General features: G+C 42.3%; 1 protein-coding gene across 1 annotated transcript in view; it reads left to right on the plus strand.

The window, feature by feature from the left end:
* The window catches only part of plxna1b (plexin A1b), a 213,408-nt gene that overhangs the window by 189,577 nt on the left and 11,292 nt on the right, over positions 1-12,539 (plus strand). The window contains 5 exon segments of the mRNA XM_034684651.1: positions 3,727-3,869; positions 5,464-5,720; positions 8,596-8,662; positions 11,895-12,041; positions 12,373-12,532. Coding sequence (XP_034540542.1) covers positions 3,727-3,869; positions 5,464-5,720; positions 8,596-8,662; positions 11,895-12,041; positions 12,373-12,532 — 774 coding nt within the window.

The following is a 12,539-nucleotide window of genomic DNA, read 5'->3' on the forward strand; positions in this document are numbered from 1 at the left end:
AGGAGTGGTCTTATATAATCCTACATCCGATAGTATCATAATAGTGTCACTGTGCAGCTCCAGCAAGATCCATAGATCTTTTTCTTCACAGTTAGTAAAACAATGAAGGGCATTTGAGCAGCTCTTGAGCAGACAACTCAGCAATAGTAAAACACAACATTAGGGACAGTCGCTTGAGTCTAAATACATTCGAAAAAAAGGCACCATGACCATAACCGTCAGACAATTGTAAACAATAAATGAAATAACAAGGTGAATCTTTAAAGACTGGGGCTAGTTGTAGAGGGAAGAATTAACTACAAAACCAGATGTATTTTCTGTTTTAGAGCAGGTTAAACTTTTGCTTTGTTAGACCATGTCAAGCATAGTTATAGACTTTCCAGTGCTTAGAATAAGCCTTTTCATCATCAAAATCAGTTGACCAATCAGAGCTTTGAAAGTACAGATAAAAATAGGGACTTCTTTTTATTCAACCAAGGCTTGTGAGTGACCAAGTTACATCCATTAAAAATACTAACAAAACAAGTACAGAAATGCTGCTGGCATGCATGAGTTTTTACTCAGGTGAACAGATTGTTGTGATCCGATTGACAGAAAGAACATTAAAGCTTTGAAAGTAGGGATAGACCGATTATCGCCGGGCCGATTATCGGCACGGACAAATATTGGTGCTGATATTCGGCATTTGACACACATTGGCATCAGCCTTTTTTAAAAATCCAACAGCCGATAAGAGATCAATGTAAAACTGTGTTATTTTCCTCAAAATCACTAAATCACGTGGCAGAAATGACACCATCTGCAGAAACCGTAGCCTAGCTTGTGTTCCATTTCTCCCTGCAGGGGACGAGCTGAACAGTATCCGTTGTGGCCCTGACAATTACTAGTGATTTAAAACTCATACAACCCCACTTCAAAAAACTGAAATACCCCCATAAAACATAGATAAGTGAAAGATAACATTTCAGTTATATTGAAATTTTGAAAACTTTATTTACTGTAGAAAACTTTAGGGAGCTATTTATTTGTTTAAGTTTTCATTTAACTTTATAAGACATGCTGCTGAGCCTGGGAGCTCCCTGTACTTTTTGTTAGAATTTTAAACAAAGATGTCTATTGTCTAAGATACAAAAAAAACTTTAACATGTTGCAAATCTGAAAAGCTGTTTAATAACATATGCTTAAAGGCATTTAAATGAAGTTAAGTGTTGGAGTTTGTGTTAATCAAAATTTTGACGCCACTATTTCTCCTTTTACTGCAAATGAATATCGGCTCAAAAATATCGGTTATCGGCCTCCTTGACTACTAATAATCGGTATCGTATCGGCCCTGAAAAAAAAATATTGGTCTATCTCTATTTGAAAATGCAGCTAACTTTCTACACCAGCTCTGTGCACATTGATAAGAATGACATGTCACTTTCCGCTGTTTGTTGGTACACCAATGAAACTATCCCCCTCTGATAATAGATAATCATGAGCCTAATGTCAGGTTGAGTGAATGCAGCCGGGTAAAATAATACCACCATAGTTTTCAGTAACAGCCCTATATTTCAAATTTAATCCGTGCTGTAAAGTTTTGTGAACAAGTCATCCCCTTAAAGGAGGACTAAACCAGTGGTTATTTTCTCTCTTCAAAGAGTGCGTTCACTTCACACCAGTCCCCCTGACACTCAAGTCTTTATGTCCTGCCCTCTTGCAACTACCTGTGATCACACACACACACACACACACACACACACACACACACACACACACACACACACACACACACACACACACACACACACACACACACACACACACACACATAAACTCACACCACAGGTCAAATCATGATTGGCTTGGGTGTGTGGCGGTGAGACCAGGCGCCCTGACCCTGTCTGTCCCCGCTGTCACCACTGTCTGGAAGACGACAACAGGATGGATGGAAGGAGGAGGGGACAGAGCGAGGGCGATAAATAAGGCGTACGACTTGTAGGGGGAGAAAGGGAGGAGGGGAGGCTGCTGAAGAATAGATAGATAGAAGGGATTATGGAAGAGGAGAATAAACTAGTGAAATGCAGATAATGCTAAGATGAAGATTTAAATTGAATGAAGAAAAAAAAGTTGGACATGAGCATATTAGGGAAGCACAGGGACACTAGAGTGGTGTAAAAAAAATGTATTTGGCTGAAAGAGCTCAAACACAACTTTCCACTTAAAAGATAGATGTTAAAAAAAAACATGGAAAGAGAGATGGGGCAATTTAGATGCGGGAGGCTCGATTAGAGATCCAAAGAAAGATTGATGGCATGAGGGAACCAATAAGAGAAAAAAACAGCAAGATGGAGAGATGTTGCAGAGGAAGAGGTGACCTCTAAGATGTCACTTTGAAGCAAAGAAAGAGGAGAGAAAAGAAGAGATAGGAAGGAGGGATAGGGTGACACAAGCCATCTGTTAGTCTGGGCTTTGGATTGTTATTTGTTTGGGTTGTGTATCCATGTGTTGGTGCAATTTGGATGCAGCTATGGGGCTGACAAAATGACACACAGTCAGTTAGTGGGGCCATACAGCTGTGTTTTCACCTCAATGGATTTGTATTTTATTCAAAGAATAATGGCAGTGCAGCAGTAGCATTAGGTATATGCAGTATTGCACAGGTTGAGAGTGAAAAAAATTATTTAATCCCCTTTGTTCCCTCTAGATGTGGCTTGTAGAGCCACTGAAGTGTACAGAATGGGGTCAGAGCACACACTCGCTGCGAATGGAAAATGTGTAAAAACATTGACACATGCACCCACATAAATCATCTGGGCACAAGGTTATGTGTTCAGCTGTGGGGCAAGACAGGAAAAAGAGTGTGTGTGTTTGTGTGCGTGTGTGAGAGTTGTTGTCGCTGTACGAGTGTGTGGGGTGGCAGCATGTAATGTGTGTGTACTCACAGGCTCATGTTCCTGTGTGCAATTCCATCCTGCAACGCCCCTCCAGCCACAAGTACCACAATACTTTCCTCCATTCCTCCCTCTCCACCTCCTCCTCCTCCTCTGTCCCTCCATCTTCCTCTCCACTCTTAGCACAGAGCAATCACACAATGCAGCTTTTCACTGCAACTCCTCCACACGCCTCCTTCTTTTCTGAAGTTCACCTGAGTTGGTTTTTCTCCTAAACATGATGTTTCTCAAAACCAGAGAGAAGGAAACATGAAGAGTCAAAGTCAATATAAAGACTGGTTGTGTTTTTTTTTTAACTTTTTGCAGGTGTTTTAAGTTTCATATTTCTGTTCTGTGAGAAGAGATTTTCAACTTATTTTAGCCTCTTTTGTTTATCCTCTAATCTCTCCATTTTTTGGATAACAAATAGTGATACTTAGAACACAATTGTAAAAAAAATTTATCAACTGTTTTATTGTAATACTTCTCGGCCTTTTTATCTAATTCAAATTTTTTTGCAACTTACATGTTTTTTTTTACACACACTGATACTAAGGGGCTTTTTTTTTTATAAATAGACATAAGGGCAAGTCAAGCAGGCTTCAGTCATTAAATGTATTTAAATTGTGTTTTGAGTTTGACAACAGTTTGGATATGCTAAACTTCACACAGAAGGAAGATTTTTACTGACCTTAAAAACCTGGTGCGCTACTTTTCATGCATTCTTTTGAGACCTACATGTTGCTTTAAACAAAACTTAAAGTATCACTACCTTCATGATATGTTTTTAACCGCTCTCTTGTCTTCTGTGCAGCCTTTGCAGAGCTGCAGACAGACATCCATGAACTCACTCAGGAGCTGGATGGAGCAGGAATCCCCTTCCTGGAATATCGCACCTACGCCATGAGGGTCCTCTTTCCTGGGATAGAGGACCACCCTGTGCTCAAGGAGATGGAGGTACGGGTCAGTAGAGAGCGCTTCACTCACATGCTTACATTCAGACACATACACAGTTTTTTTTTAGAGTTCAGACAGATGCGGGCTTCAAGGAAATTGAAGTTTTAGAGCTTTTTAAAAACTACTGAGTCTTACAGGGTTAGATCAATCGAGCTGACACAGTGTGATTTAACTTCACATTGAGACCAAAGCTTCTGAAAAAGATTAGGAAAAGAAAAACTCCACAGCTAACAAGCACATTGGCAGTTTAAGAGACTGATTGGATTCAACTGTGTTCAGATTAGAATTTGATCAAATCAGAGCTATGCTGTCTGAATATATCCACCAAACATTCTGCATCTTCAACAGCTTTTTTTATCAGAGTATTCAAGTCTCAATTAGTCAGAGAAAAATAACTCTGGTGATATTAACTCTCAGGGCATGCTCCAGTTCGATGGAACTTTTTTTCCCTTTTTGGGGAGATTAAGCAATGTCAGAGCTCCAGTAAGTCCTGGTACAAGTGATAGATTGCCTCTACAGGACCCAGCCTGTTTGAGGCTCCTGAAAAAGCAATGTTCACATGTTCAATACAACACCCTCCCCTCCACTACTGCTCCCTCCTCAAGAGGGAACACTCTATCACTCCCATGAACCTCGTCTGTGTGGACACTGTAAACCAGTGTGCACACTCCTCCATCACTGTTCTGTGCAAGCAATACACTCCCGCACGTACATCACATGGAAATGCACACTGACATGCATGCAAGGTGGCGGCCACTGGGACGGAGCTTTGAGGCATCAGTATCTGCTTGTGCTATCAAGTGTAGTCCAAGGGGAAAGTGTAGCGCGACATTGGATTTTCATTTGTATGGCCCAGGCAATCACAGGCCACAGTAGTGCGCTAGCAGGGAGATCAATTTCTTATTACAGCATGAAGCTTACATTCTCACTTCAAACCTCTGTTCCTCTCCCTCAGAGGGGGAGGCCTGAGATGTGCTTTGAGAGAGGAAGAGAATCGGTGGGAAGCGAGAAGGATGGTAAAGAGAAAACTGGGAAAAGGGGACAGTAACATGTAGTAAAACAAGATTGCAAAGAATGAATGTTTTATAGATGCATCTGGAAGCAGATCTCCCCTGTAGATATATATATTGTCATGGTTTCTGCACATGTGTGTCCCTTTTGGCAATGTAGCCATCAGCTGATCTTCCTTATTCTTGTACACTCTCATTAATCCATTTCTCAACTCTGACTCACAACCGACTCTTTTCTCTACATCTTCCTCTTAATCCTGATATCTACCATTTGATCTGCCTTTACCTTTAATATGCTGCTCTATTTATTTTCTTACATTTTTTCACCTCCTTTAACCTCTCCCTTTATTGTTCCACTTTTACTCTTCAACCCTTATTTGCCTTAAATCCCTCCCCTTCTGTTTACCTTTCCTTCCCTCTAATTTCTTTCATCCTTTAAACTGCTACTTTCCCCCCCCCTCCATCCATTGGAATGCATTTTCTGCCCTTCATATCCAACCATTGGTGACATATTTTTCCATCCTCTGTCACTCACTTTCTCTCCACACTCTTCCCCATCCTCACCTCCGTTCCCTCCTTTCCAGGTCCCTGCTAACGTGGAGAAGGCCCTGACACTGTTCGGACAGCTGCTGACCAAAAAGCACTTCCTGCTGACTTTCATCCGCACCTTGGAGGCGCAGCGCTCCTTCTCAATGCGCGACCGGGGCAACGTGGCTTCTCTCATCATGACGGCGCTGCAGGGGGAGATGGAGTACGCCACGGGCGTCCTCAAACAGCTCCTGTCTGACCTCATCGACAAAAACCTGGAGAGCAAGAATCACCCCAAGCTCTTACTCAGGAGGTATGCAAAAGGGAGAAAGGGAGAGAGTGGGGCTGAAACAACCCTAGATGCTGCACGAAAACATGTCACACAGGCGCAGTTAGTCCCCCCACTGGGGTTCAAGTTTTAGGTCACATCCCTTTATTTATCGTACCTCGCACTGCTGTAGGGTGTCTTTGAGATTGAGCACCTTGAACATGTAGCTGCTAAAAAAAGGCAAAAAACAGAAAAAAAAAAGTCTGGATGATGTTTTCTGATATTCTGCACCTCTGTTGTCATGGCATTGGTAAAGCACTTGCAGGACAAAGCTAATAGGTACACTCATCATGATGCTAAAACAGGAAGAGAGCAGAAGATGATAGAAAATAGATGACGCTCTGTGAGAAATTCAAGAGATATTTTTTTGTCTGAAGTCATGGAGCAGGAGGGCGGTGGAAGAAGGCTGTAGCTTTTAGAGGCCTATGTGACGTTACCTCGTCTCTATCTCTCAACCCTGTCCCTGTCAGAGCGGATTTCACCCCTGAGCACACACACTCTCCCAATGGAGCTGCAGTCAGACACACCACTCTCTCCCTCTCACACATACGCGGTGAGAAAGGTAGAGAGGGGTAAAGTCTGAGGGAATGTAAAGGAAGACAAAAAGAGGATGTACAAGGGAGGAAGTGAGGAAGAGACAGAGAAAGAAAAGTCAATGGGGAAAAAAGAAAGAGGATCAACAGAGGAGAGGAAGATTATGAGGTGAATAAGGTAGAGGTGGTGAGAGAAAGGGGATGTAGTAGAAGAAGGTAAGGAAATAGTGATTGACAGAAAGAGAGAGTGAAATGTCTGGAGGGGTGGTTAGAGGCAAATTAATGGGAAGGAAAAGGAAAGAGGAAGAATAGAGGGTAGAGAGAGCAGCTGAGGAAAAAGTAAGAGAAAATGAGCTGCTGCAGTCAGTCGGGCAGGAAAAGATACACATATTTAAGGAAAGACACAATTAGAGAAATGGCCTGACTCCAAATAAATTGGAATTAAACATTAAATGATAAAAAAGTTATGTATTTTACTCTCCTTCCTTTCCTCTGAGAGATATTTAATTAAAAATCTAATCAAATAAATGACTCTCAGCCAGTGTGCCTGTGTGAAGCTGTTTTCAATCCCCTCTTGGGGTGTACGGTCACAACACGCTGTCCCTGCTAACTACACTAGCCTCAGGAGCTGGCGTTAATAAGCTTGGCAATTATTACACATGGTTCACTCTGTTTTTGTCTCTTTGCAGCAACAGATATTCTTAAACCTTTTTATAAATGTATACATAGTCACAGATACGCCTGGGGGAAATACCGATAGTCTGCTCAAATGTAGATTTCTATCCCCTATGGTAAAATTAGGCTCTTGCATTTGGTTTGAATGGAACGTTACAGGCTCACACTCCATGTTTGCTTCCAGAAAAGCTGCATTAACTCTCCTGCAGTAGTCAGCGTTTGAAAACTTTAAATCAATGGGTGCAGGGACGTTGTTTTCCTGAACAAAGTGCTGAACAAGTCGCCCACTATCATGTCCTGCCGTGCCCAAGAGCGTGTTCTGTCCAGGTGTATTGCCTCCATCGTCCTCTATGCCTCCGCTCCCTGTTGCCTCATCTTTCATCCACTTTATTTTGCTGACAGCCATGGAAAAAAAAATTTGCTCCACATACATCAAACAACACTCAACAGTCAAACAGGGAGGCTTGTGCAAAGCGTAGGAGTTCACGTCTCGTTCCTGCTACAGGCCTTCACTAGATCATTGGCCTAGTTTCCTGTGCTTTATCTGTATTCCTTTACTATTTCTCAGTTGTCATTAATAAGAAAAAACTTAGATTCTTAGAAAGTTGAGAAAAATATCCTGTCGTGCTCTCATTTTTTAAAAGAATATGCCTTGTTCACCTTTTTGCACCTTGAGCGTTGCTAATGACAAACAGGCTAATGGCTGCTAGAAGAGTAGGGATGTGGCCCAGTTAGACAGCCCAGTAAACCAGCAGCAGACCACTTCCAGTTAGCTTTGATGCATTCCCCATTCATCTGAGAGAAAACAAGGAATTGTAATTAAGTAGTTCCTGTTTCTCTCTAATGTGAAAAGGAAGGATTGTGTAAAGCGAGGGGTAGGTCTGGGGATGGGGACAGAGAAAGAGATGTAATCGCTCTTTCTTTCCCCCCACATACCCTTACTGCCGGTCTCCCTTTCAGCTGTTTAACAAATTAGACGCAATAAGTCCGTAATTACAATGCCTTTTAATTGCTCTGTTCTCATTCGCTGGCTGTTCACGTGTGTTTGCTCCAGAGCATGCACGTGCAGAGGTTCCCCTCATTACACGGCAGGTTTGTGATTAACGAGAGAAGTTAGCGAATTATACTAATTGCTGTATTTTTAATGAAGACGAGTGTGTTTGTTTGGAGGGGGGGGAAAATGTGTGGGTGATGGTGGGGTGGAAACAATGAAAGAAATGGAGGGGTTTGTTTTGCCAAGTTAATTTGTTTGCATGTGAAGGAGGGGGGGGGGATTCAAGGAGAACTCGGGAAAGGGCCCGGCTGTTTGAAGGCTAACCACATGACGGTTGATAATGCCGGGTGTTCTCTTTGATGTGCGAGCGTGTCTTAAATGCCTTTTCCCCCCCTGTGATGAAAGGGTTGGTTCATGTCATAGCCATAGGGTTGGGGGTGTTTGGGTGTGCTTGGTGAAATAGGGACAGAGGGTTTGGAAAGACTCCAAAACCTCTCAGTGTCTTGTGCAGTTTTTTAGTTGCACAATAAATTCTCATCTTAATTTTCTATGTTCTTCTTTATCTCCCTCTCTCTCAATCTCTCTACTTTTCTACTTCTGTTTCTTTTCCTTCTCACCTTCACCCATCATCTTCCCTTTCCTTTCATCTCTCTCCCAGGACGGAGTCAGTCGCTGAGAAGATGCTCACCAACTGGTTCACCTTCCTGCTTTACAAGTTCCTCAAGGTAAAATTGTCTTTCACACAAGCAGACACACACAACTTTTGAAGCAATACTAACACAACTGCTGTTTGGGAAGAAAAAAAAGCCTCACAAACATTCACAGCTGCAGCATTAGATAAGGCAGAAGCAATGGGCTACCTATCCCTTACCTCTGTCTTTTATGTGCTAAATTCCCCTTTTTCTCTGAATTGAGGGATCTGCAGTCTGAAGCACTGTTCGCACAGCTGGTCATGTTGTTGTGATCGCTGTAGCCAATCGCACTAACCTGTCCTCTCTTTGTGTCCCTCACTGGATTCTTATAACGCCAGAAAAAGTGTGTATTTGTGTGACTGTATGCATGCTTGTGTGTTTGTATCCCCCTTCAGAGCTTTTGAAGCTTAGCAAAAGAGGAAACCAGAGATCTTACACAAATGCATTCTCTCATTTCTCTGTCTGTCCGTCTCTGTGTCTGTATGTTCTTTCTCTCTTTGTGAATTCCTCTCCCTCTGATATGGAATCAGAGAGAATTATTGAGGCTTAAACTGTGCTAAAAGTCTTGTTTCTGCACATGCATTCTCCACATTCAAACATGGCTGCGGCTAATCAGTTTGCAGCGGGGTCTTAAGCCCCCGCCAGGACACACATTCTGGTGGACAGCGAACAAGCCAAGCCCTGGGGGTCCCAGTTAGCATCTGTGTGTGTGAGTGTGTGTCTGTTCTTGGTGTGCGCGCATGTGTGTTTTTTGGCTTCATATGTGGGACTGGACAGCCAGACTTGGGTTCAGAGACGGGGGAGGAATCTCTCCCAACAGCTGAGTTTATGAACTTTAGACAAAACACATTACAAAAGATAGAAGTAGGTGGATGGATGTAGGGAGAATGTAAAATGGTTACTGATAGGGAAAAAAGGGAGTTTGAAATTTGAAAAAAAGAACAAAGTTTTAGTGAAAGGGAAAGAGGGTAGTTGAAGGATTTGGAAAAGTGGGCACTGAGGCTGTAGCTAGCAGCAGGGTTACCAACCCAGCTTTTATCTAACCACTGCAATTCAGCACCTCTCTTCCCCCCCTGAGTTTTTTCAAGGGTCACATAAAAGAAAAGGCCTGGAACAATTTCAAGGTTCATCCAGGTGTGAATAGAGATGGGTAAAGGTCAAGTCGTTGTTCAAAGGGAGGAAATAGATGAAGCTTTTTCTCACCAAAGGGAACAGGAGTAAGGAGAAAAATCCTTTTATCCATTACCTCATTCTACGGGTTGAGTCGTCCTCCTGTGCACTGGCTCATTTGAGAGAGATGAGGAACACGTGGTTCCTCTTTTTCTGCACCAGATGGGCTTCATATTGCTTTGGGTTAATTGCAGATCACTGTTTTTAGGATGCTGTATGCAAATGTGTCTGTTTAGGTATAATTAAATGAAAGAAAAGAATGTATTGTAATGGTGGGAACAGGATGCTGAAGTCAAAAACACACTGGAGGTACTTGTATATCACAGATGAGCCTTTCATAAACATTGAGATTGAGGATTTCATTTTTCACACTGGTGCCGTCTGCGGCAGACAGAAGGCCTGAGCTGAAGCACAGACACCGGGTTTGTGTGCTGTTAGAGGACGTCAGCCTGTGTGCCGTGTTTCTCTACAGGAAGCAGGCAGTGCTAGATTATCCCACAGAGTTCATCTGACAGCTCACCAAGATGACTGACGTGTTGATGCATGAACATGCGCGGCTGAAGGGTGTAGGGCAGGACTTGGCAATAGACTTTCTGCCTCCGGGCACAAAATGACACGTCAGAGGATGGACAGCATGAATCTCTTGTCCTCGGGCGTTCATTATACTGAGGATTTGAGACCAGATCATTTAGATGGGATTAGTGAAATGATAACAACAAAAACAGTTTATGACAGTTTATTATTAGTCTCAACTCAACTTATTTTATTAATTTTACTGTATTGATTTTATTTATTTTGAAGTATTTCATTTATAATCCTGCCTTTTATAATCTTACCATTGCTGTTGTTTTCTGTCTCTTTTATTCTGTGAAGCATGTCTGCATGTTTTTATGTATGAAACGTGCTGTATAAATTAAGTAAGAGTGGAAAGAAAGATCAGATGAATACAAGAAATAAATAGCTAAATAAATAATTAAATAAGATAAATATATGTTAAAGCAATGATTAAAATAATAATGGTTAAAATAATCATACAAATAATGATAATAATAATAGCATATGTTCATAATTATATTCATAATCTAAACATGTTTGGTTTTATTGAATGTTATTTTCTTATAACTTTTCAATTATTTCAAAGCTCCTTGGTTTATTATGTAATATGAACAAATAGCAGTTTCTGTTCTCAAGTTTGAAACCACACGTTGAAGAGCTGAGTTGCAGGTAGAGATAAAACACAGCCAAAACAAAAAGTCAATGATGCAGCCTCATTGCTCTAAAAACAGTTGGTTCATATTTACTGCGTGACATACGATGAGTCCATTTTTATTTGACATCTACAAAGATGATAGCTGAGTGGGTACTAACCAGAATTACACTTTAAAGAGGAACTGAGTAGTTGCAAAAGCATGCAGCAATCACTTGGCAGGCCAACAGAACAAGTGAGTGAAAAGAGGTGTAAAGAGAGAGAGTGAGAGAGCGAAGGAAAGAAAGACGAAGGCCCAACATCCCAGTGCTCGTTGCCTGGTTGACACGTCTCACACACCAAAGTGCTTCTCCAAGCGTTTTTTACCCCTCAGTCGTTAACCTTCTATTAACTCCTCCATCAATTGCCACTCACTCACACTCACACTCTCCTCTCCTTCTTGCTCACTTACTTACTCAGACACACACACATACACACACACACACACACACACACACGCACACACTAACAGAGATTTACAAAGGGAGTTTTTTTTCCTAAAGATGAGACACAGGGGAGCGACTTGAGAGTGTGTCTGACAGAAAAATGGTGTGTGTGTGCTGTCCTCTATTAGTTTCCAGCAAGCTGTCAGCCAACACAGACCATGCCCCATGCCCTCGTCATTTACTGCTCAGGCTGTGATTGGCTTAAAGGAGATTAGAAATATAATTGGAGTTGAACAGCAAAGCCAGGCACTTTTTAGCTTTTGTGTACTATTTTGTAGGGACAATGCAGGGTTGAATTCAACAACTTGTCTTTTTCTCCTTTTACTTTCCCTTCTCTGGTCTTTCCCTTCAACCTGTCTCCCTCTACCTACTTCCTTCTGCGGCTCTCTTTCTCTGTCTCTAGGAATGTGCTGGTGAGCCTCTCTTCATGCTGTATTGTGCCATGAAGCAGCAGATGGAGAAGGGACCAATAGACTCGATCACAGGAGAGGCCCGCTACTCCCTCAGCGAGGACAAACTCATCAGGCAGCAGATCGACTACAAGACTTTGGTCAGTATGTAGTAATACACCAGTGGACAGACACAGACAGTTGGGTCACACACTCAATTTCACAGGATAATAAAAAATGGAAACTTACAGTAGAGACAACATATAGATACTGTATCAGTGATCATTTGACGTTCACAGCTTTGGCAATCTATACCATACTACTGACAAAGGCACAGCGGGGTATTGATTCTGAACTGTTGCATGCACTGTCAGTTTGAGGTCAAGAATCATCGCAGGGTCATGCCTCCTCACATCAATGGTTAACACTCCCACACTCTGCCAGTTCCCTGGTCTAAACGTGACCCTTTCCCTCTGATCTCTGCCTCCGTAGTCGCTGCACTGTGTGAACCCAGAGAACGAGAATGCTCCAGAGGTGATGGTGAAGAGCCTGAACTGTGACACGGTGACACAGGTGAAGGAGAAGCTCCTGGATGCTGTGTACAAAGGCACACCTTACTCCCAGAGACCAAAGGCCTCCGACATGGACCTAGGTAAGGA

The sequence above is a fragment of the Notolabrus celidotus genome, chromosome 1 (genome assembly GCF_009762535.1).
Source record: "Notolabrus celidotus isolate fNotCel1 chromosome 1, fNotCel1.pri, whole genome shotgun sequence".
In the NCBI taxonomy this organism is placed as follows: domain Eukaryota; kingdom Metazoa; phylum Chordata; class Actinopteri; order Labriformes; family Labridae; genus Notolabrus; species Notolabrus celidotus.